The sequence below is a fragment of the Calidris pugnax genome, unplaced genomic scaffold (genome assembly GCF_001431845.1).
Source record: "Calidris pugnax isolate Ruff unplaced genomic scaffold, ASM143184v1 scaffold56, whole genome shotgun sequence".
In the NCBI taxonomy this organism is placed as follows: Eukaryota; Metazoa; Chordata; class Aves; order Charadriiformes; family Scolopacidae; genus Calidris; species Calidris pugnax.
In genome coordinates, this window is record NW_015090839.1 from 16,406,238 (window position 1) to 16,433,985 (window position 27,748).

Here is a 27,748-nt window from a genome sequence, read left to right on the forward strand (position 1 = left end):
AAAAAAAAAAAAAAAAAGAGAATAGAGCATGGAAGATAGGTTCTATGCATGCTCTAGTCTCCCAGAAGGATCCAAATGTCTGTCCGAGATCCAAATGATAGCAGGAGGTGTTTTAAGGCAGGTCATCTCTTACAGTTTGAGAAAGGGCCCATATAGATATGGACTATCGTATCAGACACTGGATGCATCAGTCTATTTTGCGAGGGCACAAAACTACCTCAGATATACATTTGTGCTACATAAAGTGTACTCAGGGCCAGCAACACCCTCAGGTTGCTTCTCTGGGAAAAGGTGGGAAAATGGAAGAAAAGCTTTACATGCAAAATGTCAATATCATTGAGCCATTCACCTCTTGTATTTTGCTCTTAAATACCAAACACAGTAAAGAAATGTCTTCCACGTCCCTGGGCACTAGTTTCAAATTGTTGCAAAGTCTCCATAAAGTTAAAGCAGTATATTGAGGTAAAGGTCTCAGTAAGGCAAACATAAGGACCTGCAGCAGCTGCCATACTCTGCCTCATCCGACACAGAACAAGCAGACTGTAGAATGGGTGTGTGTCTTGAAGACAAGAGCATGCCTAAAAGGCCAAAATTGGGAACAGCATGCCAACATTGCTCTGCCCTCCTGGGCTAGGAAGAGGCAGGGCTCAGCCCTGCAGCCCCACGACTCTCCCAGAGGAGGAATGCTCATCCAGAACTGTATCATGGGCTAATTTCCTGGCTCTGTCATGAGTTTCCCTGGAGAAACCACATATTTCCATCTGTAAGATGGAGATAAGAAACCTCCCTCATTTTCCGTGGTCACTGTAAAGACAAACCTAGAAATACCACAGAAGCAGAGTGTCTCCACAGCAACAGTGACAACATGAAGTCCATAGGCTGGACTCATACACAGGTTCAGAGCAGAGGAAAACAAGTGTCATAAAAATACATTTCAGATAATATGAGAAGTTGTTAAGGTTTATAAAAGAGCAAACCATCTTACTAACCTGCACACCCTTCTAGGTCTTGGGGGGACATATCTGCAGAACACCCACCACCTTTGCTAAAAAGACAAAAATCCTACACAACTCCCTGCTGTCTGCATCATCTGCAAATTTGTCTTGGGAGTCCCTGGTGCTGCCCACAATGGGCTCTGGCTTCCAGCCAGAGCACGCAGCTTTTTGGGTTGCACGACAAAAATCCTGGAAGCCCTGAAAATTGGTGCCTCTGGGGTCTTTGACCTGTGCTGAGGACGGCACTTGGCTTTGATCCATGGGATGTCCTACAGCAATAGGGACATTGCTGCTTCCCAGCAGCTCTGCATCAAGCTAAATACAAGCAGCTGCTATGCTTCAATTGAGACTTTTCTTCATTTGAGAAAAAAAAATCCCAATTAATTTCTTTCTGCCACTGCTCAATGTTTTCCTTAACTCATGAGAACCAGGAGAAGAACAGGAAGACCTGACCAATAAGTCCAAGAGGAAATCAGGTTTGGCAACTTGGTGTGCAAGTGGGATCTAAATACAGATGTAAAGGCCTAATATATCCCCTTTTTTCCTCCATTCTACAAGGGCTAGGGAGGCACAAAGGGAAATCACATGCTGCTGTGAGAGAAAGGCAACAGCTAAGCACAGCTTGGGCCTGGACAAATCAGCTGGTTTCTTTACCTTCTGCTCCAATAGATACTAGTTTGACTCCTTTGCTGGCAATGAAATCCAAGGCCTTGTTCACGTTGGATATTTTGTGCACTCGCATTTTGCCTCTTTCAGGCTTAGCCAAGCGTTCACCTATTAAGACAAGAGGGAAAAAAAAAAAAAGAAATATTAGGAAACCATTCTGAATCCTTTCTTCCACGATGGGTGTTTCCCACTGCTGGTGGCTCCGGCTGCTCAGGCAGGGAGGGGACAGACCTCCCTGCATCCTCCCTTGACAGTGAAGGCAGGACAGCCACACGCACTGTTAAGTACCCCCAGAAAGAATCAGACAGAAAAATATCTTTTTGTTGCATCGTAGATATATTAATAACAGAAGAACTGTTGGCACTGAGTCCTTTCCACAGCAGTCTTGTAGCAGAGGTGAAAAAGTCCTTCAAAACCACACTGAGCTGGGCAGTAGAACTAACCTCTGTCCCATTAACCACAGATAACGATGCCTGGAAACGGATACAACTTCCCTCCACCACCAAGACAGGTGAGGAGCCCCCCTCCAGCATCTACAAGCCCCAATTTACAAAGCAAATCACTCCTTCTTGGAACTCCTCACAGTGAAATATGAGGGTGATCTTGCGTCTTGCTTTTCTTTTCCCCAGACAAGACACAGACCTCGCACCTCTCTCATCTCTGGACTGAAGGGCCACAACTGCCTGCATGAGGAAATAAAATCAGTTCTGTGGAAAGTGGCCTTGTAACTGTAAGGACTGTCATCTCAACACCGTTCCGCTATGCTTGATGTCTTTCTAACTCTACGCAATGGTGTTTTACACAGTAGTATGCATTTTACACGTTTATAATGCGGCAGAGAGAGGGAAGCAGCCTGCTCCGAGGTAAGAGCAGGAAATCTCTGATAGAAATGAATCTTAGGGCAAATGCCAGCTCCTGACTGGAACAAAGCTGGAAGATTTGGAAAAACACTTTCTTGACCTTATATATCTGAAAGAGCTGCATTCAGTGCAGTTGTGGCCATTTTGACAGGCTTCCTGTAACTACGCTCATCGCCTACTTTTACTAACACTAACCCAACATGAAGAGTAAGCAAATCAAAGCTTGGACAGACAAGTGGACTTTTCAAAGGAAGCTCTGCTAGAAATATAACTAAACAGGACATCAGGAACCATACGTTATGTGACACACAACACCAAAAAACCAAGCAGAACAGCTGCTTTCAGATCACAAGCTCTAGAATACAAAAAAAAGATCTAAACAAAATGCAAGCAGGGTTTTGCACTTTGAAAAAAAAGTTATGAGAGAATTAAAAAGAGATCAAATGGGCAAGTCTAGGCAAGCAATTACTCACTTGACCTATTCAGTTCCAAAAGTCTCCTGCAATATCTTGAACCTGAATATTTAAGTCGAAAACCTTTATTTGAGGTTTAAGGGTGAGAAAGAAAGGTACTTTTAAAAAAACTCTTCTTCATACTAAAACTGGATGGCTTGTTTTTTAACAAAGGAGTGAGGAAAAGATAAAAGGGAGAAAACCAGATTATCTTCATAACCATGCCCTATAAAGTAAAAAAACCTGGAAACGAAAGTCCTTTAAAAGTGTTTCAGTGATTACTGTAGGCTGGTGTCATTAGCTCTCAAGCTTAAGAATAAAACCAGATTCACTTTCAAAATGAAACACTGATGTCTGACAATTTAAGTAAGAAGATGTATTTATGGTACTACCTCCATCCTAGGATTAAAAAGATCCCTTTTGCTTTAATGGAGCCTCAAGTACACGTCATGGTATGTTGACTTATTTTCCCATTTGGATAATGCTAGTCATTCTAAATAAAAGTGGAAGCATTTTTTGTGACAGTTTCACAATGGCATTTTTGCATGTAGTTTCACAATAGATTTATGCAGACTTATGCTGCCAAATGTGAACAAATGCGTTGAGCCAGCTAAAAAAGAACCATTTTCTTCTGCTGATGTGACTGTAAGCCAGCCTTGCAAAAAGAAAAATAAAGACACGAGATAAAGTTTCAGCTGGAAGAGCAAGCTGATCCAATTCACCTTGTGGCCGTTGCCCAACACAAGGCAGAGCATCTGAACTGCTCTCCCTGGAGCCTGGGAGAGCAGGACTCTTCCTTCTGACAGCAACGCAATCCTTGAGCGGTTGATGGCGATTGCAAAACTGCAGTCTCCTCCTCTCAAATACCACAATGGGATATTTGTTTTAGAATAATTTTTTTTGGATCTTAAAAAGTCCCAAAGCCCGACGGCTATTTCCTTCAGACTTGGACTTTATCACAAATTTAGATTTCCAGAGAAAAGCTTCATCTGGTTCCATGCCATGCATTATTAATGATGTAGACTGTTAAAACAGAAGCCTGCTAGAAATATGTTCTGCTTTCAGCTATTTGCATCATTGCTTTATTTCTCAGTGCTTCTTCCATCTGAGACAATGAAAATGGTCTACTCGCTTCCATTCCTGAATCCCATGTACTAGCCCAAGGCTGTACTTTAAAAGCCAAACAATGCAAGGAAGTGTTGGCTTAGAAGTTGTTTACAGCAAATTTGCTTAGAAAAAATTTTGATTAGTCATTTCTTCTGTTTGGGGGAAAAAAAAAGCCTTATAACTTTGTTTTAAAAGTACTAAATGTGAGCTTAGCCTTTTTCAGTCTTGTAGTATTATTTTTAAAATAGCTTTGTCATGGGAAGGAAATGCATGCGGTGAAAAATGAAAGTCTGTCATTTGGAGCAATTTCTAGGGGAGGTCCAACTCTTACTTCCCACCATGGAGGCCAACGGGAGAGGACTTGCAATGAGGAAGTTCCAGGACTGTCCCTGGAGTTTCTCCCACCGCACAGTGGCTGGGGGACCAAGGGGCTCTGCCTAGGCTGGAAGGAGATCCATCAGCAGCACCACAGCTCACCACGATAAGGTACTGGGCTGAGTAAAACCGAGGTGCTCTCCTCTTGCAGAGCATCACTGCTTCCCATACTTTGGGAAGTTACGTCAGATAGAAAAACTGCTTCCTACCTGCCCTAGCTAGGCAGCAACGTGTCCCCAAGGGCAGTGGGGCCCAGCACTCTCACAGCTGAAGGCTCTTATGGCCATCACCCTCTGGGCTAGATGAAAAGATCAGCCTGCCACAGAGCAACCCTTCCCATGCTAAATTTCCATCAGCAGCTCTGCAGTTCCCCAGAACACGGGAAGAGGAAGGTGTAGAGAGAGCCAAGAACTGCAAGGAAAGGCTAGAAGCTGGAACCGGATGGCTAAGAGTCATCTGGAGACTCACCCTTTTGGCAGGTGATCAGTGGGAACTGTGGCAGGAACACACATGTGAGCCCTTGCCAACCAGCAGGAGACTCCTTACCCCCACACTGCTCCCAGGCTGGGATGCTGCTTCCCCACCTACAGGCCAAAGGGGCTACTAAGTGGGGCCAACAGCTGGAAGGAGGCTCCAAAAGAGCAGCAGGGCTCACAACTGGAAATGGAACCGCCAATGAAGGAAATTAAATGGGAAAAAAAAACAACTGTACTAAATTTCTTCTCTTTTGCTACTGTACCTAGGAGAACTGTGTTTCCAGATTTTGCTGGCTCTTGAGGAAAGGATGCTCAGTCTTAGTGTGTGAAGGACCATGGCCTCTGGTGGGATGCAGCTCCCCATGCCTTTGCCCACTGGTCACCTAGCGACAGGCTGTGGGCACAGAGTCACTCTGCAGTGGATGGGGAAATGCTGTGCCCACACCACCAGTGCACCATAAAGCTGTTAGCTTCTTCCCAAACTGAGGGGGGTCCAATAAGACCTGCCAGTGGCCTCCCAAAGGGACAACCTGAGAGGGAGAGTGGGAGACGAGGCAAGAAAATTAAGCAGTGTGAGATACGAGAGCCCCTGCTTTGGCACCAAGCTGCACCCACCCTCCCCTGTTCATGCTTCTCTCCTCTATCTTCCAGTTCAGAGATTACAAACTAAGCCATTAAGGCCCATCTGCCCCAGCTTCCAGGCTGCAGCCCCTCCTCTGCAATGGAACATAAATACAGAAAATAAACTAGTAGGACTCTGCTACCTCATCTCCTACAGGCACTGCAGAAGCAATGTGCGTGCCACAAAGCTCTGATAATATTTTGAACTCTGATCCCTCCAAATCATAAGCATGGGAAAAAATCTGAGGTCTTATCCTATATTCATAAATTCTGAAAAACACATATACTGACAGCATCTTTGCAGGAGCTGGCAAAGGAGAAGGGAAGGGAATAAAAGGAAAGGAGGGGTAGAGAGAAAGCAGTCTGAGTGCTTTTATCATGGCAATTTTATTGGAAAATGTACCAAGAAGGTCAGGAGTAGAAGTCACTGGATTGCTATTACTGGCTCAAAAACCATCAAAAGAAAGTCTGTGAGCATATAACTCCAGTTTCATACACACAGTCTTATCCCCCCCCTCAATGCCTCCCACAATAAGGTATTTATTTCATCAGTACATCAATAGGGATTACTGCTTATACAAAATAATCCCTGGGAGATATCTGTCAAGTAGTGGGACATTTGTGATAGGGAATAAAAACAAATCTGACCTAACTTGTTCATGCCACTGTTTTTATATCAGACTGGGTTTTCTGGGATTTTGCTTTTCTTTGGGATTTTTTTTTTCCCCTGAAGGCTTGAGCACTGAGCTCAGATTGAAACTAGAATGGAAAAACTTCAGTCACAGCTGAAACTGAACGAAACAGAAGATTTACTGGTTTGACTCCCCTCTTCCAATAACTTCTATCCTATTCCCACTGTCATGTGGCTTTGGTATGATTTGCCAGTGCAGCATTCCCACACTCTTCCCAGAGCTGCTGCATCAGCCCTGCCAAGCAGTAAGAGCTGTTGCCTGAGTCTTCACAGGAGGCTGTGCATTCCTGACGGGCAGAGGAAAGCCGAGAGGCAGGAGCAGGAATGCAATGGGCAGCTTGCACGGGCCATGAGGCTTGGACTACATTCCAAAAGCACATTAATGGTCACTGCCGGAGACAAGATATTCATTAGGGAGAAATTTGTTCTGAATCAGAAAACAGCTGTTCTTATATTCCAGCAAAATCGTCAGCATTACAGCCCTTGCTGTCCCTATTCTGCAAGAAAGGGGGAGGACAGATTTCTGAATGGAGATGCTCAGGACACTTGAGGGCACCACACAAACCTCTCTCACCTGAAATGACTTCCAGAAGTAACATGAGTTTGAGGCCATCCCTGAAATCTTCCTCTATGTTCTCAATCTGTGTCCCAGCCTTGCGGAGGTGAGAGTTACACCATGCTGTAAACGTCTAAAACACAGGAAAGAAGGGAAAAAAAAAAAAAGCAGTCAGTAATCTTCCCAGAGGCCAAACAATAGTTCAGAACCAAAGCAGTGCTGCTGGGTACCATGACACAGATTCAAATGCTGGTTAGGTCATCATCTTTCCACCTGCTGCCCTTGTGGAGCACAAGTGTTAGTGCCTAAATATCCAAAGAAGTTGCAGGGTGTTCCCATGACAGAGGGAGTCTGAAAGAGACAGCCACTTCACGGCTCCAGCGTGTCTGATTTTCTGGAGAGGCCCCTACAATTTGTGTTTGGTTTAGAATACTTTGAAACTGATTTTAAGGCATGTTAAGTGCTCGTATTGCTAGGGACTCCAGTAGTGTTAGATGATACATTTTAACATAATATGAAGGAGAACAGAAAACAGCATTCCAGAACTTCTCATCTCTAGACACATGCCTGAGAAAAAAAAAGGACTATTCCTCTACAGCCAACTGCCTCTGGTCTACTCCATCCCCAGCAAACACTGCAGCCCTTAGACACCAAGGGAGAGCGTGCTGAGCTCCACAGCCACATAAACCACATCCCATTACTGTCCCTCCTGCTGTCTCTGTTCTCACCAACTCACTGCTAGGGCACACCTCTCTCCCCTGTGTGACTGTCCCACCTTCCATCCCGCCCTTCCTCCCGCCTCAAGTGGAGGAGTAAATGCTTTCTGGATAAAGATGCTATCACCCATCTCAGCAGAAGTGCAAGTCACACAAAGGATAAAAGTAAGCACTACTTATCGACAACTACTGTCTAGCACAGTCCCAAACTCCCACTATTTGAAAGCCTCTGGCAGAAGGGTCATTGCAACCACCTCAATGATAGAAATCACAGCCACTCTGTAATTAGTGATATTATGCACCATGACTAGAGTAATAATACGAGTCTGAAGTGCGGGAGGGACTGAGGTCCAAACTGCAATACAGCCAGCAGCATTCAGGCTAAACAAAACTCTTTTTGGAAACGCCTTCTGACCTCAAGTGGTCAGAGTAAGAGGATCTCTCATATAAGAGAAATGAATTTCACCACAACTGATGACAAGACACATTTTCTGTGGTTGCAATCTGTCAGCCCATGTTCTGAACAATGGCCATGTGGGGCACTGAAGGGAAAGAGACCAACTCATCCAAGAGATGTGACAGTAGGGATTATCTCAAAAGAGCACCATGTGAATAGGTCATAAGTGCGACCATTCAATGGTCAAAACACAATAAGCAAATATAAAACACCTCAGAAACCTCAGTGTGGCACGATCTTAAACTGGTGAATCAAAGAGCCCAACCTGGAGATGCAGAAGCTGTTTGACACAAAAGTACTGTTTGAAGAGTAAATGGTAGCAACTAGTTCTTTTAAGGCGGACAAGTTTGTCCAAGTGCTAATGAATGCGTTTCACAGTGTTTGAATAGGACACAAAGTAAACCCTTTCCTTTGTACAAACTGATAACCCCTCAATCACTCTTTAAATAGAAGGGTGAGGTTACTAAAAAAGTGAGCGGCTCCAAAAGCTCAGCACTACCACAAGGAAAGGAGGTCTTTCCTCCCTCCCTCCCTCTCCCAAAGCCAATTCAACTCACTGACCCAGCAAAGAACTGTTTACTTTCTTTGGTAAGGCTGGTCTTCTGCTCAGTAGCGCATGGAGGCAGTTCAGCACAGTCTAACAAGCCTCTACAAGAGAAAATTTGGCATACATGGGCCAAGCAGGAGGGTGGAGTGGACCACAGCAGTCATGCCATCTTGGGCTGTTGGGGAACCACAGCAGAAAGGACTCCGCTGATACTGAAGCAAAACATGCCAAAATTTTACAAATGCTTCTCCACTGCTTACACCACACACAGGATTTCAAAAGAGAGTTCACCCCAAATGGCGAAGACTATCAGGGCTTGTTCTTATTTGTCTGGAAGCTGGGCTTCCTCTACTAAAGTACCCACATTCCTGCCTTACACAACTACAAATAGTGTAGCAGAATCTTTCCTTGGAAAAAGCATTGCTCAACAGCTGCTGAGCTTCCCACTGCTGTGCTCTGGCCTTGCTCTCTGCCGGGGCTGTGGGATGGAGCAGGATAACAGAGCAGCTGTAAATACTTTCATGGCAATGGCCCTTTGGACAGATGCATGTATTGTGAAAGTCTGGGATCTCTTTTTTTCAAGATGGCCTGGTTTCCTTCCAGATTTGGAAGCTTTAGGAAAAAAAAAAAAAAAGTCATTAAGCACCTTTTATTGCTTTTTATTGTTATTCCCCTGAGAAATAGAAGGGTTTTTTTTTTCAAGTAAGAGCGGTTTTATTTGAAAATGGGCCCTGCATCCTGCAGTACATCCTTTTGGCACTATTTTCTTTATTCCACTGCCTGTGCTGTATTATGTGAGAAGAGGTTCATTTATTCAGCTCTCTTTTGCAGTCAGGTTCCTTTGCTCCTCCAGAGGGGCAAATGACAGCAGAGATGATTTCAAGTGCTACATCGTCATCACATATCGAAGTATGAGAACAAGTTATTGTCAGGAAGGCTGTGGATGCGCATGAACCTCCTTCTCATATTTGGAAAGCAGAAAAAGCAAGATACCTACAGATAGTGACTGGCCCTGTGTCACATTACAAAATCCATGTTGAATTGAGATCCTGAGATCTAAGTCACAGGCCACCAGCCTGAACTTTATTTATTCTATGACTTCTCTGAAGCTGCTTCAGTTTTGTTTTCTATCAGCCCAAAGCAGGTCAGAAAGTTCTTCTTTAAAACACGGATACTCTGGATATAGCTCAACTGGGCATCTCTTTGCATGTTTTGAGGATGGATGAGGGCGACTGGGTCTACATTTCTAAGAAATACAAGTGAAATGAAAAGCAAATCTTCTAAACTTTGCATTATTATAAAACCTGGCAGGATAACCAGATCAGTGAGAGTATTTTTATTGCTGCAAGAGTCACCTAGGGCTTGGTGCAAAACTAAGTCCCAGATCCAGCACTCCAACTTCTCTGCTGGAGCCATCTCTACCACATCATGGCCTCAGACATGCTGAAGTGAGACAACTCTGCAAAACATATATATTGGCCATCACTGGCAAAGCTGACACCTCAGCTCCTCAAGGACACAGGACCATGAAGGGTTAATAGGCAGAGCACATCCAGTTCCCATTAAACAGCTCCCAGAAATGCAGATGTTTTCTCAAGACACCTTTCAGTTCCTACATGAACTCCAATAAGCACAATACCACCAGCAGCACAACAGCGTGTGTGAACAGCAACTACCAGCAGCTCAGTGTGGATGCATTAGGCCATTTTGCAAGAAAGCAGGATTATGAATGCTTCTACTAATTGTAACGGGATTCACAAATTATGTTCTTCAGACCAACCCAGAGCAACACCAACCAAAAACATAATAATAAGAAAACAGCTTTATGTTGCCTTTGCTGCATATACTGCACAGGAGTAAATAAACTATCTTCTTACTTTAAAGTAGCAAATTGGAAGGAGATTTGACAGACAGATAGGAGAAGGCTGAAGAAATGTGGGAGAAAAGCCGGCAGGAGCAAGAGAAGGGAGATCTGGAATTTTTGCTGTCCGCTGGGGTCTTGCAGTCCTGGCAGTTTTGTTTGGAGCCATTTTTACTGACTTGGCTTCATGCATCTGCACAGGATCCTTTTTGTTATTCTAGGAAACCTACTGAAACCACCCACTCACCCCATCCATCCTCTGGGCAACGCAGCCGCTCCTCCCCTCGCCCTGAGTCACAGCTAGCGGTGGCAATCGGCTCGGGGCGGCCGCTAAGCCCTGCTGTGCTGTCTGTCACCAGCCAACGAGCTTTGGAAGCAGAAAGGGCTGCTCAGAGCAGCCAGCCATCTTTCTGGCACAGGCCTGGCCCTGGGAGCAGTCAGACAAAAAAAAAAAAAAAAAAAGAAAAAAGCACCTGTGTTTGCTGGGGTGAGGAGAGGTGCCCCCCAGTTCGAAGGGCAGAAATGCACTGCCAGGTGGGAAGCACCGTCTCCTCTGTCATGAACTCAAATCCCTGCTGTAAGGCAGCAGATGTGCTTCCCTGCTGCCTGCAGACGCAGAAGCCCAGAGATTATTCACCCGCTTACCTCTAACTCCCTGTCCCAAAGACGGGGAAACAAATACTCCGTTAATCTTGAGGCTTACAGAAATTTCACAGGGCTGGAAAACTACTTACTGTTAAATAATAGCACAAAAGCATACCATGAACTGGTTTCTTTATACAAATCTCACACCATAAATTTTCTATGGTAACTGCAGAAGAGGTGCAAACAGAGCCATGTTTCTTGGCCCTTGGATCTTTCCACATACTGTACTCTTAATTTCGTTTTTGGACACAACAGATCCCTAGGACGCCCCTGCAGGTCTCCCTCTTGTTCAGGGTTCACAACGCAGGGTGCCAAGGAAGGAGCACACGTGTGTTTGCATGTACATACACACATTTCTCATCATTGCTCTCTGCACCCCTGCTCCCACCTAGCTATGATTTGTAGCTTCCTTTTTTTACACCCCAGCTTCATCAGCAAGATCCCTGACACTGCGATCAGCTCTTGCTATCTGTGTGCTGTACAAACAACAGGACCTTCATATTCTACCACAACATAACCTGTCAGCTAATAAAAAGAATAGCTAGCAAATATGATTAACTGCTCTTCTGCCTCAGCATATGAGGCAGGTTTACTGTTGGGGTAACCTCTACAAGCCTACCTGCATACCTATTTTAACAGGCATGCACACCTTTGTTTGACACAACATGAAGAGTCCCTGCTTCTTCAGAGTTCACTGTACCAACCCTTGCCCAGGCACGAGTTAACTAAAAGCAGCAGCCAGGTGATTGCTGGTGGTCCTGCGGCCAAAGCTCTAGTGAGATACCATCTTCAGCCAGCTCCTTCCAGGTTTCTCCCAGTCCTGCCAACTGCAAACCTACCTTTGGTTCTCCCTGTATTACATATGCATGAAGACACACACTCTCTGGTACTCTTTGCACTTCCCAAACTTTTGCTTTTAATCCTGAAGCCAATAACCCTTCCTCTTCACACTGTCCTTTCCAAACTCAGTACCTCTCTGGTACCAAAGTGGCTCAGGCAACATTCTTGAAACCTGGGGAAGCAGTAAGTCAACATTTTTAAGTTTAAAGAATGCTTCTGCTTGGAAAGCAGCAGTGCCATGACACTGCTGAGAGCGGATCTAGAGAGCTCTGCTACAAGAAAACAGTCACAAGGCACTTCAGCCGCTGAGCAATTTTAGCAATGTAAATGTTGAAGCTACCACAACCACATAAATGACATATATTAAAAAAAAAATAAATGGGCAGTTTTATCTCTTTGTGGCTATGATAATGACATTCCAGCTTTATCTGACCTTTCCAGATGCTCTTTACTTCTCTCCTTGCTAAATCACTCTTCCATGCAGCCCTGCTTTCTGACACAGCCAAGGGACTGCCATATTTGTGTAACAACCCTGGAGAAGCTGTAACTGAGCCAGAGCAGTGCTGCTTGCCTCCTTTCTGACAGGAGAAAGGTCTGGCTTAAGCAACGCAAGAAAGAATTCACTGGAGCACTGCCTTGCCAGAAAACCACGACCATGCTCAAGGGGAAGCAGCATTCATGGCCACCAAGGCACCCTACTTCCTGGTGTTTGTGCTGGGGGATGAATTTTAAGCAAGTATTTCAACACAGCTCTGCTGTTGAGATGTGTCCACAAAGGTTTGGCTCCTGTTAAGAAAGGGATGGAATTGCTAGCACACAAATCTCAGCCTAGTAGCACAGTTTTATACTGTCTGCACATATGTTTTGCAAAGTGAGGTCGGTCTTGAACAGGCTGAAAGATGGGAGTGCTAGCCCAGGCTTTCTTCTAGTGTTGTAGGGGAAATGACAGGAAGACTCCTTTTCCAGTCACCAGAAGAGAAAGCAGGATATTCAAACAATACATTGTGCACAGCTGGAAAATAAAATCAATTTACCCAGCTGCAAGTGCTGCTCTTCTGCTAGTCATATGTTCAGAGCAGTGCACCTGGGCTCTGACTGCACAGCCAGGCTGCATTCCCTGCCTGGCCTGAAAGCCAACTCCGTGGTGTCTGCTTACTACAGCGCCACACATCACAGGGCTGCTGAGACAGATCTACTCATTCCTGCAGCAAATTCTGCAGCCGATTCCACTCTGCAAGGAATTTTATTTAAATGAAATTATCTGGAACAACGACTGAGACACTCACCTAATAATGACTAATGGTTTATTAAGAGCAGGCAGAAAACTGCTTGCACACACAGCTTTTTTAAACGATAGAATTACTAATGAAGCAGTTCCAGCTGCCCAAAATTGGATCCTTCCCACCTTGGTAGTCTAAGAGCTGAATATACTGTATCAAAGCAAGGAGGATGCTAACCCACAGTCACCACAAATCTCTTTCTTGTTTCTTGAACAGATATAATAGGCCATCACTAGCTTATTAATCAGGTGGTTTTGGACTGAAAGGCTGGGACAGCCTTTCAGCAACAAATCTCAGCCACCCAGTCAGGTTTCCCTGCACTCAGCACTAATTCATTACCAGCATTAATCCCCAGGGTCTCATGTGATTTTCCCCTTCCTGGTGCCATTGCTCTCTGACAGCTTCTGTGGCACTCCCTTCTCCGACTACTCCTTTCACACCTTAAAGCACTTGGAAGAATCGCTGGGGTCTCGTGGGTGGCTGTTTGTCACCCTCCCCACACTTCTTTTCCTGCCAAAGGCTGTGATACAAGCTGACAAGGAGGTGCTCAGTTAATTAGGGAGTAATTACAAAGTAATCCTGGATCCTGTCAACACCTTGGCACAAGAAAGGCCATGGCTGGACAAGCCAGATCACACCAACAACCCTAATGAAGAAAGCCCTTCATGAACTACAACTGTGATCAGATAAGCCCAAACACAGTCTCCTGGCCCGCTGAATAGTTTCTGTGTCCACATGTTGCAAGTGACAGCTTCATACACATATATATTAGTTGATTTCAGCTGCTATGGAGGAAGTGCAACCCTACAGCCCTCACCCTTGTGTATTACACCTCTTAGTTTACTCCTTGGCATACTTGGATGTCTGCTAAGATGCCCAAAAATACTCACAAATGGCTGCTCTTGGGATTGGAAATCCTCTACTCAAACCTCATCACAAATCCAGGGAGCCACCCAAACTGCCTTTTGTTTGAACATGAAATTAAGAGAACAGCCACCATCTGCCATACTATTCAATTTCATCTTCTAACCTGAAATACCTCCACTGCACTTTGCTTTGCATTTGAAGCCACCTAACAATTTTGAAAAGAAAGGCATTTGATAAACCCTTTCAGCATTTACTCTGAGCCCATTCTTCAGGACACCAGGGTGGTTTAAAGAGCTTGGTTTGTGTTGAAGAGTTACACTATTAGCAGCTGACCTCTAAAAAATTTAAAGTATGATGGTCAAGACCAACACTGCACAATGAAGAGCTTTACTTTCCAATGGAGTCGGTCAATTCTCTTAGAAAGGCTGAAGGAATTAAAAGTATATTCAGAGAGAATCATGACAGACACTTGCAGCACTATTTCACCGCATTCACAAACGGAGTTTAGTACCACTGGCATCAGTGGTAACGTCCTGTTCTGGTTTAATTGCAGCCGCTGAGTTCCAAACATGGCTGAAAGACAAAATATAGCCCACATTGCTTCTGAAGTACTACATCCTGAAAAGGGAAGGCATCATTACATTGTACTGTGTTACCAGCATCCACCTAAAGAACCAAATTTGGTGGCTGCATAAGGAATTACTGAGGGTGAAAAGGAAAAGTTTAAGTTTACTTGCATTTCCTAACTCCAGGGTAGAGCCCCTGCACCTTGGAAACAGAGAGCTCAGTCACTACTACTTAGCCACTTCCCAAAACCAGCAGCTCAGAAGGAGAACAACACCACAGCAAAGAGCCCCAGCCCTAACTGTAACTGCACAAGCCAGGCTGGATCCCACTGGGAACATGAAGGTCACCACCAAAGCCTCTCCTTGTCCAGAGGAGCTAGGAACTGTTACACAGGAAAAACAAACCCTCCTGACAATCAATTCATCCTTTTGGATGATGGCAATGAATCAGCACATCATTTGCAAAAAGCACAAATAAATTCAGTGTAGGAGTTTTCATTTTTGCTCAGTGAAATACAGCTGTCAGCGTCTTGCACAATTTTTAATTCTCCTCTCCTAGAAGACATGACAAAAAAGAAAAAGCCAGAGTCCCTTCCATGCTAGTTTTCCATGGGTGTGGTATTAACTGCTTTGGAGTCAGAACAATCCCTTTTATTAGCTAACAACAGGCTAAAGCAGCAAGGGCAGAAATCTCAATCTAGCTCACTTCCCGTCCAACACAGGGTAAATATTTGTTCTTCTCTACATTTGTGCCTCTGGAGCCTTTAACTCCATTTCTGTTATGGAGCTGCACCATTCCAGGAAGAATCTACTTCTGGCATTTGAAAGCTACTCACCATTAAATCAATGAGTCGGCTGGCATTTCAGATCAGTAAAATACAAGCTCTCTTTATCCTAGGGTTACCAGGGAGCACTAATAGCTAGAAACTCCCAAGAGGTCTTCAGACATGCAAAAAGCATACAAAAAAAAACTGTACAAGGAGATCAACTGGGCTAGAGGTATGGTCTTTTAGAGTTTATTGTGAAGCTCAGACTAGCAAGACTCTTCATTATGCTCTTCTCTCTCCTATGAAATCAGCTCATAAATGTCAACTTGCTTCAAGCTCTCTCATAACAAAAATTAAACAGAGCTTGTCTCTGCACTTTATATGCTGAGCTTCCCAAACACTTTATAGCATTTGAAGGAATACTGGGAGAAATCATTTTACTGAGCACTAGGATGCAACTATTTATGGACTGAAAAGCGGCAACAAGCCACTGAAAGCAAGACACTTTGATTTATGGAGGCTGAACTCCAACTGTCCAACACAGGATTGGGTCAGGACACCAGGATGAAAACTTCATGAGAAGCCTTGTGTCCCTGATGACAGGTTTACATCTTACTGCCCAATCTCTCTTGGAGAGTTTGTCCAGACAAGGTACTGATTTCATGGTGAGGTGTCACCCACTCAGTCCCAGGAAAGGCTGGGGAGAAAGACAGAGAACACCTGGTACTGTAACACAAATCAGGACATGTGGATCCACTCCAGCCATGGCTTGTCTAAGAGCACAGGAGAAGGGTACAGGACTTCTTTCAACTGGAAGCAAGGCAGGGAAGAAACATTTGAGACCACCTAGAGCCCTTGTGTCCACCTCACATGCTGCTGTCCTAAGGGACCGCACCCTCCAGCTTCCTGGGACCACTCACAGGTGTTGTTCTTTCTGTGGCTGTTTACTTTGCTGATGAAGGGGAAGGGAGGAAGAGGAAGTTACAGCTTCATTTATCCAAGCTTTCTAAATACAGAGCTAAGTAAACAGGTTGAATAATTGAAACAACTTAATGTATTTGCCCACTGCTCCATATGGATGCTGCAAATTAGCACAAAGCGTTGCTCAGGGCTTTTCAGCTGCAGAACTTTAGTGACTCTGCAGCTCTGGAAGGCAGAAAAAACTTGAAATAAGCTGATTTTCTAAGGGATGATGGCAAGTGTCCTGGCTAAAAGAAACTATAGTTGCATTTCTAATGAGAAGGGGATTCCAAAGTGGTGTTTGGCACAAAGCCTAAGAGCTCCTTAACAAAGAGAAAGGAATCAGAAAGGGTACCCGTACCCAACAGAACTTCTGAAGGCTACATGGCAAAGAGATCTATCTGAAAAAAGCTACAAACAGTTCACAATTCCTACAACCTACATAACTGCATCTGAACAGCAGCCTCCTATGCAAGACCACAGGACTGTTTCCCTCATGCTCTCTAATGTTCAGTGGCATCATGCTATGTTTTGGTGCCATCACCTAGTTCTCAAAAGCTACATCCTGGTGCCATGGTGCAATTTGCTCTAGCTTGGTCCATGCAGTTGTCGTTGGCAGCCTAATTGGAGGGGAAACAACAAAAGCATGGCTGTCTAGAGCAGATTACTCCTAACCGAGGGAGGCAGCACATAAAAGAGCAAGAAAGCATTTGTTTGAAAACGTAATGAGGAGACATTTGGCATCAGGGGCTAATAGAGGTGAGAGCAGACATCTCACAGCAGAGAGAAAAGAAGAATGAGAGAGATGACGAGGCCTTGAAAACAAAGACCTCATCTTTAAAAGGGTGAAGAAAGGGATGCTACTGGAGAGATACGAACTGAAGGGCATGTTTATAAGTGATGGGTGACAAAAATTATCACTGCAGCTGTTTGGGTGAGTGTGATTGGATTGCTTCATAGAGGTCAGAAAAAAAACCAACAAGTTGCTATTAACTCAGACAGTTTTTTGAGAGCCCATGCAAGAACTATATGGGAGATCCATCAGCTATTTTGGAGGGAAATGAAGTGCCAGGTCAGGGTAGGGAACATCACATCTATTGTCGGATGAAAGGATTTAACTCATCTGGGTGTAGGCAAGATATTGAATGTTTACATAAGACACTGTGAAAAAAGTCCCACCACTAACCCATGTGAGCAGTAAATGTCTTCTAAAATGCAAAATACAGAACTCTAAGAGGGACCACCCTGGCACACCCTCTCTCTCCCATCTCCACCCCTGGGATGCAGATGAACTGAGAGACCATGAAAAGGTAGAGCTGCTCCTCTATCTACCCCTAAGTTGATGCGCTCTTTTCATTCACACACACAGAGCAGCAGGAGTTGTCACTTTTTACTGTTGTTATCCCTGTGAACCAGATAATAGGGATGCACCTCCTCACACATGCAGAGTAGGTCCTTACTGTGACACAAGCTTGCCAGTGTGTCCACTATTACAAGTGGTGTCAGGATGATGAGATCCTCAGTGAATTACTGGGAGTTGACCACAGGCATCTCTCCTTCCACACTGTTAACTCCTAGGTGGATACACATATTTGCACAGCTGTAGGGTCAACAGTGTCTTCACATATAGTCTGAACACCCAGCACATGAAACACCTAAGAACAACACAAATTCATATATATCAGTGTCTGTGTCCTGTGGTTGTAGGGAAGAGCGCTTATTAAGGCAATGGTCATATTTAAAATTGAATTGCATCGTGACTTATTTTTAATTGGGTACCGAAAGTGCTAAAGCTACTGTGGGTGGTGAGATTATGAAGATGGTCTTTTCTGGGATCTTAAGACATATTCCTTGCTGAGGCATGAATGTGTCATCTAAGAGCTAGGATAAAACACAATTTAAACTGTATATACCAGCACTGAGTAGCAAGCTATTTCTCAGTGTGCATCACAGCCCAAGGAGTGGTCTAATTAGCGAGCATCCTCATGGCCCCTAAGGCATCTGCATGTCATTGCAAGTTTCTAACACCACCTTACTACCACATGCCCTGCAAGTGATGGGATCTCATACCCTCACCCAGGATATATAGCCCTGACTGGCGCTGAGGTGTGCTTTGAGGGATCTATGCCAAGTCTGTGGGTACACCTGGACAGCACAGTGAAAACTAATGTAGAGGTGTCCGAATAGATGAGTCAAGGTACCAGAAACAATGGTGGTGGTAAAACACAGCTTTGTAAGGGCTACCTGATGTAGAAGCTGTACCAGGGGACCAGGGCACAGCCCCCCTGCAGAGACCAGTACAGAACAAGGATCAGAACTCAGACTCGGTACTGCAGTGGAGCAAAGAAGTGGGGGAGGTCAGTTTGGGTCTTCCCAAACCTTTGCGTTCAGACCAGGATGGATATCTTAAAGTAAAGTAAGGGGGAAAAAAGGGAGTGGAAGATTAAAAAAAAAATATGACAGAGGATAATTACAGCAGGAGCTTTGTTCCAGACTGCTGTGGTTCAATGTTTCAGACGCCCCAAGAGAGCAGCAACTGCATAAGAGAGATGGAGGCAATGCTGCCTCACTCCCCATAACACCTGGCTGAGGACAGCACAGCGCTTCTCTGCTTCCCCCAATTTGCTGTCTTTGCTCCAACCTCATGCTCCTTTGCCCTGCCCACGGCCACCACTCTGGACGGGGAATCCAAGCTGAATATGGCCTAACTTCAAGGGGATCTAGTTCTTTAAATACTTTCTTGATCTCATGACCAAAACCTCATATTTTTATCTATTTTGACCTTAATTATTTTGTTTGTCTTGAAACTGTTTATGTAGTTTATCAAAGCAAGAAACTTTCTCTAAAAGAAGTCTGATGTGGGACTGATATGAAGGATTAAAAGAGAAAGAGAAACATTCAAGGTTTCGGGGTTTTTTTTTTCCTTTGATCTTTTATTCAACCTGAACCATTAGCAAAAGCAGTTTCACTTCGAGGCGGCACAGTAGCTCTGAGCTAGTATCTGTTGGTATCATTTATTCTTTAAAAAGCTTGTGCAACAGTTTTATAGTCTAATTTTTCAAAACTTCTATGAAAAGGAGAAAAAGGAAGTAAGGCTCAAAGACACATGCAGCAGGGATCTGCAATACTTTGGTAGGGCGTTCAGCCTGTGAGAATAGCTGCCCTAGGTAAAGCCTGGGAAACAGAGTCAGCAAACTTTCTGGACTTGGCCCAAAGGCTACCAAGGAGAATGTTTCCACTGACGGCAGGGGGTTGGGATCAGGCCCTGCACTGTGGGGGACAGTGGTAGAACGACAGAAAGTCTGGTGACTCCAACCAAGTCCAAAGGAGCCGTAAGGAGCTGCTGCGTTATTTAAAAGCAGACACGCGGAACCCTTTGCCAAATACTAATGGGGAAAATTTGATCTCTTTTTAAACCCAGCAGCAAGATTTTCACCGTCCTGATGACAGGAAAACCTATGGGAACAAAGAGGGAAACACTGCAGAAAGAACTGGGAGGAAAACACTGCTACCAGCAGTTCAGCCCATCAGGAAGCGTTTGCTCTTTCTCCTTTTCTGCCTTAAAAGAACTGGAGGCTTCAAGCAACATTCTCTGAAAGCGAGAGCAAGCACGAGGGGACAGCAGGGAGGCCAGTCCCAGCATCGATAGCCTGGGCAAACAGACATCCCCATTGACTGGTGAAGACCTGGGGACCAGCCCAGGACCATCTTCTGTAAAAGTCACGCTCTGCTCCACAGTCACCCGCTGGAAAGATGCGACAAGCCCAAACATAACCTAGATCAGTAACACCACACTACTGTATCTGGCTGGGGAAATTAACTTGGCACATGGGACAGTCAGGAAAGAGTATGAATAGTCTGAAGGCAGGAGCTAGAGCTGTAGCAATTCCAATGGCTGAGGACAGAGTGTGATTTAAGCCCTAGCCACAGACACGTTCACATTCCTTGCATTTGCTCATTTCTAGGAGATGAGGTCAAAGAGCTCACCACAAGAGAAGATGGATGATGTAAACTGAATGCTGAGTGCCAGCATTAGTTGTTTTTTTTTTCAGTGTGCTCTGCACATACCCAGAGCCTTTCCATTTATAGGAAAGGCCATTGGTATAAAAGGTGCATTCTTCAGTGGGCCAGAGGAGGAGGCATCGTACTGGGTATAAAAACGTTAGCACTGTTTCCAAAGCTCAGCAATCCCAGTTAAGGGATGGGAGGAAAAACCCCAGTATTTTCCCTCCCTAAGGAGTTTTCAGGTGGGAAGAGAACTGGAAGAGAAGTTCAAAAAGAAAAATCAGGTATTTTCAATCAGGAAAAGGAATATACCTCAGAGTTAATGGTGTCTTAGTTATTGCCAATAAAGAGAGACTTTTTTTTTTTTTAACAGCTTTATGCTGGAAGAAAGAGGATTAGGGCAATTCTTTTTTGCCATGCCAAATGTCCCAAGATGCTGTACATTAATGCAAATATCTTGGGAAAAAGAGAAGATGGAAGAAGAGTAGTATCCCACCAGAAACAAAGTTTAATTTTTTTTGGACATTTCTAGCTTAATGATTTAAGTTGTTAGACTTTTCCTTTCCTTTCTGAAGCTCTTTTTCAACCCTAACCATACTCCCAGCTATACCCCAGCTCTATTCTTACTAAACAGCGAGCGTTCCCAATCTATAGCTGCAATTTCCCCCTTTTCTAAAAAGCGAGCAAGTTTCAGGTAGCTCTGACAATTTAAGATATTGGCTAGAGTGAGTCACAGACATCCTGCTCTACAGAAAAGGGCCTGTTTTCAGCAAGGGTGCATATAAGGTAAATACTTTGCCACGAGTTGCAGGATTTTGCTTCGGCAGTGGAGTTGTGGTGTCTTTCAGGAGCTGTAGTTCAGATGCCTTGTGCTCCCGTTTTATTTTGCTGTGCAGGAACTTGTTTAAAGGCATCTTCCATAATAAGCTATCAAGTAGAGTGGTACTTTATAGGAGTCTGATGGGTGCAAATCACGAGTGACGTAATTCTCTTTGGAAACCACCCCACAGATACAAGGGAACTACTAGCTGCATACCCAAATGTATTTTGCAGAAGGGAAAGGAAACCGGCCAAAATATTGGGATTTGGGGATTTCTGGTATTTCGCTTTTTTGTTAAAAAAATGAAACAAAACAAAAAACCAAAATGAAGATCACCCCAATATTGTTTTCCCTCCATGGAAAAAACACATTTTTCACTTTTTAAAAAAAGCGGTAATGCTACAGTTAAGAGTATACATTTTTGGTCAAAGAACATTTCTGACTATTTGAAAAGGACATCCCCCAGGTACCAATGTTTTCCAAAGCATCATCAAGAGAACAGGGCACGCACACACACATAGTGCTGCCAGTTTTGCCATCAACTGTGCAGTTCCTGAGGGTAGAAAAGGTATTTCCTCCCTTCTGCTCGCAGGCTGCCTCTAGGAAGACCATCACTGGGAAACAAAGATGGCAGTTCTAAAGATGGTAGGGGTGGTTGGAAGAGGATGGCAGAGAGGCAAGGATAGGGTTTGAGTTTTGATTCACCTGAAAGGAGATGCATTCAGTTATAAAGGATGACTGGTAGTTGAAGGGAACTGATTTGAACGGGGTCAGGTGAAGATTATTATTTGCCACTGTTTAAAGAGAAGGAATGATGAAAATTGCAAGATGAGAACTGCTTCTTGTTCTGGGACAGGAGGAGGAAAAAGGGGAGGTAGGGTCTAGTTTTGTCTTTTCTTAGATAAGGGAAATTGCAAGAATAGCTGGGGGAAGAGTTTATTTGTGTTGCGAGCTTTAATCTCGGTCTGGCAGTGGTGGCAACAGGCTTTGGTCCAGCAGCAGCTGGAGAGAATGACCGTACGAAAAAAATCTGTATTATACATGAACATAAATCCAGAATTTTCCATTCTTCTTCCTTCTGCCTGGAAGCATATGACATCTATTCCCAAAAGTTACAAATAGCAGACACTGAAATGATCACTAGCCCCGTGGGCTAGGAATTATTTTTTCACAGCTCTAGGTCTAAAAATGTGTATTTTATCCTTGAACATGGTGAAAACTTGCAATATGTTTATATTATTACTGAACTCAGGAGAATTTTTAACCTCCCTCCCTGCCAAACAGAGCACGGGAGCTCGCTGCTGAGTCCAACAATTGTACTTTACAGCATACATGACTGAAGGTGCAGTCAGTCCTCAAGGAGGTCCACTGCAGGATGCACAAGCTACCAGTGGAAGGGAGCATTTGCATGGTCTACCACAGACCTGTGCAAGTGCTACCTGTGCAAAGCTCTACTACTTTCTGATGAGCAGCTTGCTCCACTACTGTTCAGGTTTCCTTTTGGCACTCAGCTCTGCTGAAACTGCTCAGAGACCACAAACCACACTTTAATAAAGAAAACACACACACACACGGAGAAGAGAAATTCCACTACAACTAAAACCCAGCCATCTTCCTGCTTTACCCACCTCCCACGCTGAGCTTCAGCCTTGCATTTAGAACAAGTCAGAAGTGACTGGCTCTGTTCAAAGCATTAAAGCAGCCAGGACACAGATGCATCAGCAGCTTCACAGTCTTTGGAGGTAGCCACCAGTCACACATCCACATAAACTTATAATCAGGGGACTATTTGCCTCCATTTCTAGGCTGAGCAAAATGGGAAGCAGCCAGGACAGTGAGCACTGTTGGAGAGCCCTAGAAGATGGAGTGCTCAGACAGCTTGGGCCCAACAGGACACCCCTCTGCTCAACAGACAAGATGGGAGTAGTTAAGGAAGCCAAAGGGAGGATACGGGTGTAGCTGCAAGACATACCCTGAGCTCAGAGTCCCCCAGAAACAAACAGCCTGAGCACCCCCCTTGCTACGCACCAAAGAGCTTCACTGTAAACACACCCTCTACTGAAGCAGAGAGCAGTAATATAAACCAGATGCTGTAGGGAATTTTTTTCCCTCTTCGTCTGCACTAAATTTAAATACTGAGCTCTTCTTTTGCCAATTTGTTCTTAAAGGGCCTGTGTGCCGCTCTTCATCTCTATCCCACTTGTCTGAATTTAACAGAGACCTCAACAGCCTTCCACGCACTGCAACCACCCTGGGAAGCATGTGTTCATCATGAAATCTTGAAGGCTTTCTAACTACTGTGCCAGGAGCCCTCACAGCTCCTCTGCCCATTCACCTGGGCTGAAAGAGAATCTTGCAGGTAAAATCATGGCACGAAGGCACTGCTCGTTGCTCTGGTCACATAAATACTGATGGATTAATGCACTGCCATCCATCCATCCATTCACTCAGGTTCTTCCAAGCTGACGGAAGAAGGAAGATATGCAAGATATCTTGCCATGCAAAGATACACTTCAGAAGTTGAGTGTCACATTTTAGCACACACTGCCTACTTTATCAATCTACATCTAAATTTAAGCAAAGATTCCTGGGCTCAAGACTTGCAAAGCTGTGAGAGCAAAAGAGTTAAAGACAGCCTGTCACAGGATGGGCTGTTGAACACTGTAGTACACAGGGCTAATTGCACACCAATGAGCAGAAGCACACAAGCAAGTGTGTAACTGCACACTAGGTAACGATGTTTCCCCAAAGCTGTTCTTCCAGCTTTAACAAAAGGGTAGGCTTAAAAAACTCAGCCATAGTTTTTAAGATGACTCTACCCTGTTCGCCGGCTGAACACTGCTACTCAACTAAGAGGTGCAGCAAGGTAAACTGCACCTGCTCCACCGATAGGTCTGAAGTCTTCTTTCAAACCAGATGTGAGCCCAAGAAAAGGTTTCCCCATCCTTTAGGTATATCCCACGCCAGGCCTTTATCTTCTGAAGAGACATATGATACAGCCAATACAGGACCTTAATTCCCACCTTATGTATGACAAAGATTGCACTTAGCTTTTAAAAATTGTACCAGACCTGATCAATACAAAGGAAGTCCCACCAAGAGGCTAATTTAATTGTGGTGCCAAGAGCAATCCACTAGTTTTCTGTGCCAGGTGGCTAAAATGAGTATCTCATCACAAGCCTCACCTCCCAGGCAATCCATTACTTAAGGACATATAGGTCTTAGCACAACAGGCAGTGGAGGAGTAATCCAGAAGTACTGCCCCTCCAGGCAACCAGCTCCACCTACGTTACCATCATCATACTCAAATGGAACAGCAAGCACAGAACAGCTGAACTGACCGCACCTGCACAGGTATTAAGTCAACATCATCTTCCTAATGAAGGCTTCAAGTGATCATGGCTAACCATTAAAATCACATCAAATGTAAACGTTATTGAGAATACATCCCTGTTATCCCTCTCTTTTGTTGGGCTATCAAGGCCTACAGCTGCTTTGGTTATCAGTAGGGTGGTTTTTTTTCCAAGGTGCCTTCGCCTCCTAGCACTGCTAAGCATCGGCTGTCCTTGGCAACTCAAACAAATCACTAGCAACGTAATAGGCAACGTGCCATTCCTGAAAGATGCAAAATAATGCTAGTGCACCCTTTCCTACATACTGTTGTATTAAATTTATACTTGGTTTCAGCTCTTCTTGAAAATTATTGCCTCACCCCCAAAGTCAAACATTAATCTCTTTATTCTTCAAACAATTCATTCAGTAAGCAGCGGGACTAACAAAATCTGGCTTCCTACATTGATCCAATGTATGTTTGGTGGTGTCAAAAAAGGAACAGACCTATTTGCCTTGTCCCATCCTGCCACACTTCCAGAAATGAGCAAGCAGTTTGCACCTTTCTTCTTTGTTGCATGACTTCTGACTTATTTTCCCTAACTTTGCTGTTATCATAACATCAACAACCCTTCAAACGCAAACAGTCATAGGGTAAGAGGGATATTCTCTCCTGGAATATAAAATAGCTAGAAGGTAGAAAATTAAAGCATGAAGTGGCCAATCTCCATCGTGGAAAGAACTAAGCAGAGAGGGTTACACAACATTTCATACAAGCACAAATAACACCTGATGTAATTATTAGTGATAGAGAAACAGGAGGATCAGTAAGGTAAAAACATTTTGGTTTATAAAACCTAGCTGTGAAGAATTAGATTTCAATCATTAGATTCAAAGGCAGGTGAGTAACACAATGACAAATAATAGTCACTGGTGATAAATCCTCAAGGATTCACTTGTACTGGAACTACTCAATCGTCTTACTGGATCCTAAATTAATTCAAAATAAACTGGGATAAAACAGGGAAAGAGTCCTGAACCAACTCATCTGTTTAATGCACAGCAATACTCTAGAAGTAAAACTGCAAGTACAGGTGAGGAAGGAATGGGATGAACAATTATGGACATCACAATAACTGCACATCGCTCTGTGCTGCACTTGCACAATGAGAGAGCAGGAACAAAACATTTTTGTAAGCAAACTCCTTAAATTATCTGAGATATTCAATTTACTTCTACTTTACAGTTCAGTAGGAAAGAGCAGAATATAATTACGCAGCAACTGTTCCATACACCTACAGCAGAAATTGACTTAAGTGAAGGTCAGATCAATACTATGTGGCTTACAGTTGGTTTGTTTACCTTTTTTAAAGCAATACAAAGTAAATTTCCCCTTTCCTGCCCCTCCCTTGCCAGTCTTGGAAAAGACATTGTCACAGCACAGAAATAATTGTTGAAATCTAGACTTTCTGTGGACATTGTGGTTGCATATTAACTACGCAATGCCACCAACAATAGCAGCTCTGAGGGTAGCATGGGGAGGTGCCCATCTCTCATACGCAGAAGTGAAAGCACTCAAAGGATGGGATGCTTTTTATCTTGTGTACTGTACTTGTAGCTTTAACAAAGACAGTTATTTTGGGCGGATAACAGAACTGAGCTGCTTCAAAATGCAGTGCTTCGGTACCCCCTGTAAAACAAGGCATCAAAGCCACTGTGAACCACCACATTATCTGCCTAAACTGAGTATGCATGCAATCAGTTCTCTAACCCATACCCTTTCTTAGCTTTTTTTCCTTTCTAGTAAGCTCTGATCTCATCTGAAATGTATGTTAGTTTAGTTACAAGGTCCCCAACTTGCATACGTTGCTCTCAAGACTCTCAGATGTGGCTCCTGACCACAGGAAATGATCTGTGGTCTAGTCTGTCAGGAAGAACAAAGTACAAGGATGCCCGCTGCTTTATATTTGCACATGGGTAGCTGGAACCACTAATTTTACTTACAAAAGTCTCCAGGACATAGGCTCATCTTGTTTTCTATGATACATGAAACACTCTGCTGCACAAATTAATGGCCATTAAACCTGTGCGCTTAATAGTGCACAGGGCAGTGGTTCCAAGCTATTACAGAAGTCAATCACCCTAGGGCCCTGGCACAGCAGAATGAGGTCCGTCCCCCCTGCCCAAGGAACAGAGAAACCTCTAACCCCATATAATTCCTGAATGGCATTTAAAAAAAAATTAAAAAATAAAAAAACACCTCAGTTTCTTTGACAAGTGGCATGGGATTTATTCAACCCAGGAGCATGATAAAATTCCAGACAGTTTTGAGCTTTCTATGGCAATTTTGGAAGAGCCTACAGACCTAAGCATAGGCTAGCAGTAGACAGAAGTTGAACTCCTTGAGACATTTGCCATGACCAGCAATAGGAAAGGAGCTCCCACAGAATCAGGGCACCATCCTAGGTTTCTATAGTCCCACAATCTTTTAAGCCCAGTATCTCAATTTAGCCTACATGGGATTTTTTTTGATCCTGCATAAAAAAACCTAATCACTTTGAGAACCCTCAGAGTGTAATTTGCTGGTGTGGTATGAAGTGCAAGCACCACAAAGTTGTGTTTTACATAGCCATACTCTCAGCCGTTGTCTCTGTTCAGAGCAGGCTCTTTTGGCTGCACACACTCAGTACACCCCTGAACTTGTGTATATAGATTCCTGCTCAGCAGCCTTAGCTACCAGAGCTGGTCTCTCAACTCTTCCCCCTGCTTCATGACACAAGTCAGCTGATTTCTTGCATTAGCAGATAACCTGCCAAGTTCCCTGCTTGATAAACAGAGACAAAGCTACACTGAGGAAGCCCATAAATTCACGGGGTGCAGGGACGGCCAGGGTGCTGGCAGAGCAGAGTACACTCTCGCTGACAGGGATGGCAACTGGGTTGATAAACAGAGACAAAGCTACACTGAGGAAGCCCATAAATTCACGGGGTGCAGGGACGGCCAGGGTGCTGGCAGAGCAGAGTACACTCTCGCTGACAGGGATGGCAACTGGGTGGCAATCCCCTCATCTTCTGGACAGGCCAGCACCCAGTGCTGCCCCAGCAAAGCAATGGGACTGAGATGGGCACGAAGCACACGCCATCCTGAGGAGGCTGGGAGAGATGAGTCACCACTGCAGACAGACATGGAAGGCAGCAGAGCCACCAGGGCAGGGTGGGCACCCTCATTTAGGGATGGGGCACCCAGCCACGCGTGGGGAGAGGGGTACCCTGTGCCAGACTGCTCTGC

The 27,748-nt window shown here is 44.4% G+C and overlaps 1 protein-coding gene across 7 annotated transcripts in view; it reads right to left on the reverse strand.

The window, feature by feature from the left end:
• The window catches only part of ACTN1 (actinin, alpha 1), a 46,696-nt gene extending 39,767 nt beyond the window's left edge, over window positions 1–6,929 (reverse strand). For 6 of the 7 annotated variants that reach the window (XM_014941856.1, XM_014941860.1, XM_014941861.1 and 3 more), the window contains exons 1-2: window positions 6,818–6,929; window positions 1,650–1,769 (exon numbers count right to left, since the gene is read on the reverse strand). In XM_014941856.1, coding sequence (XP_014797342.1) covers window positions 1,650–1,769; window positions 6,818–6,842 — 145 coding nt within the window. In that variant the 5' untranslated portion in view covers window positions 6,843–6,929. The remainder of the gene's footprint in view (window positions 1–1,649; window positions 1,770–6,817) is intronic. The other variant, XM_014941857.1, reaches the window with a different exon arrangement.
• Window positions 6,930–27,748: the final 20,819 nt, after the last annotated feature.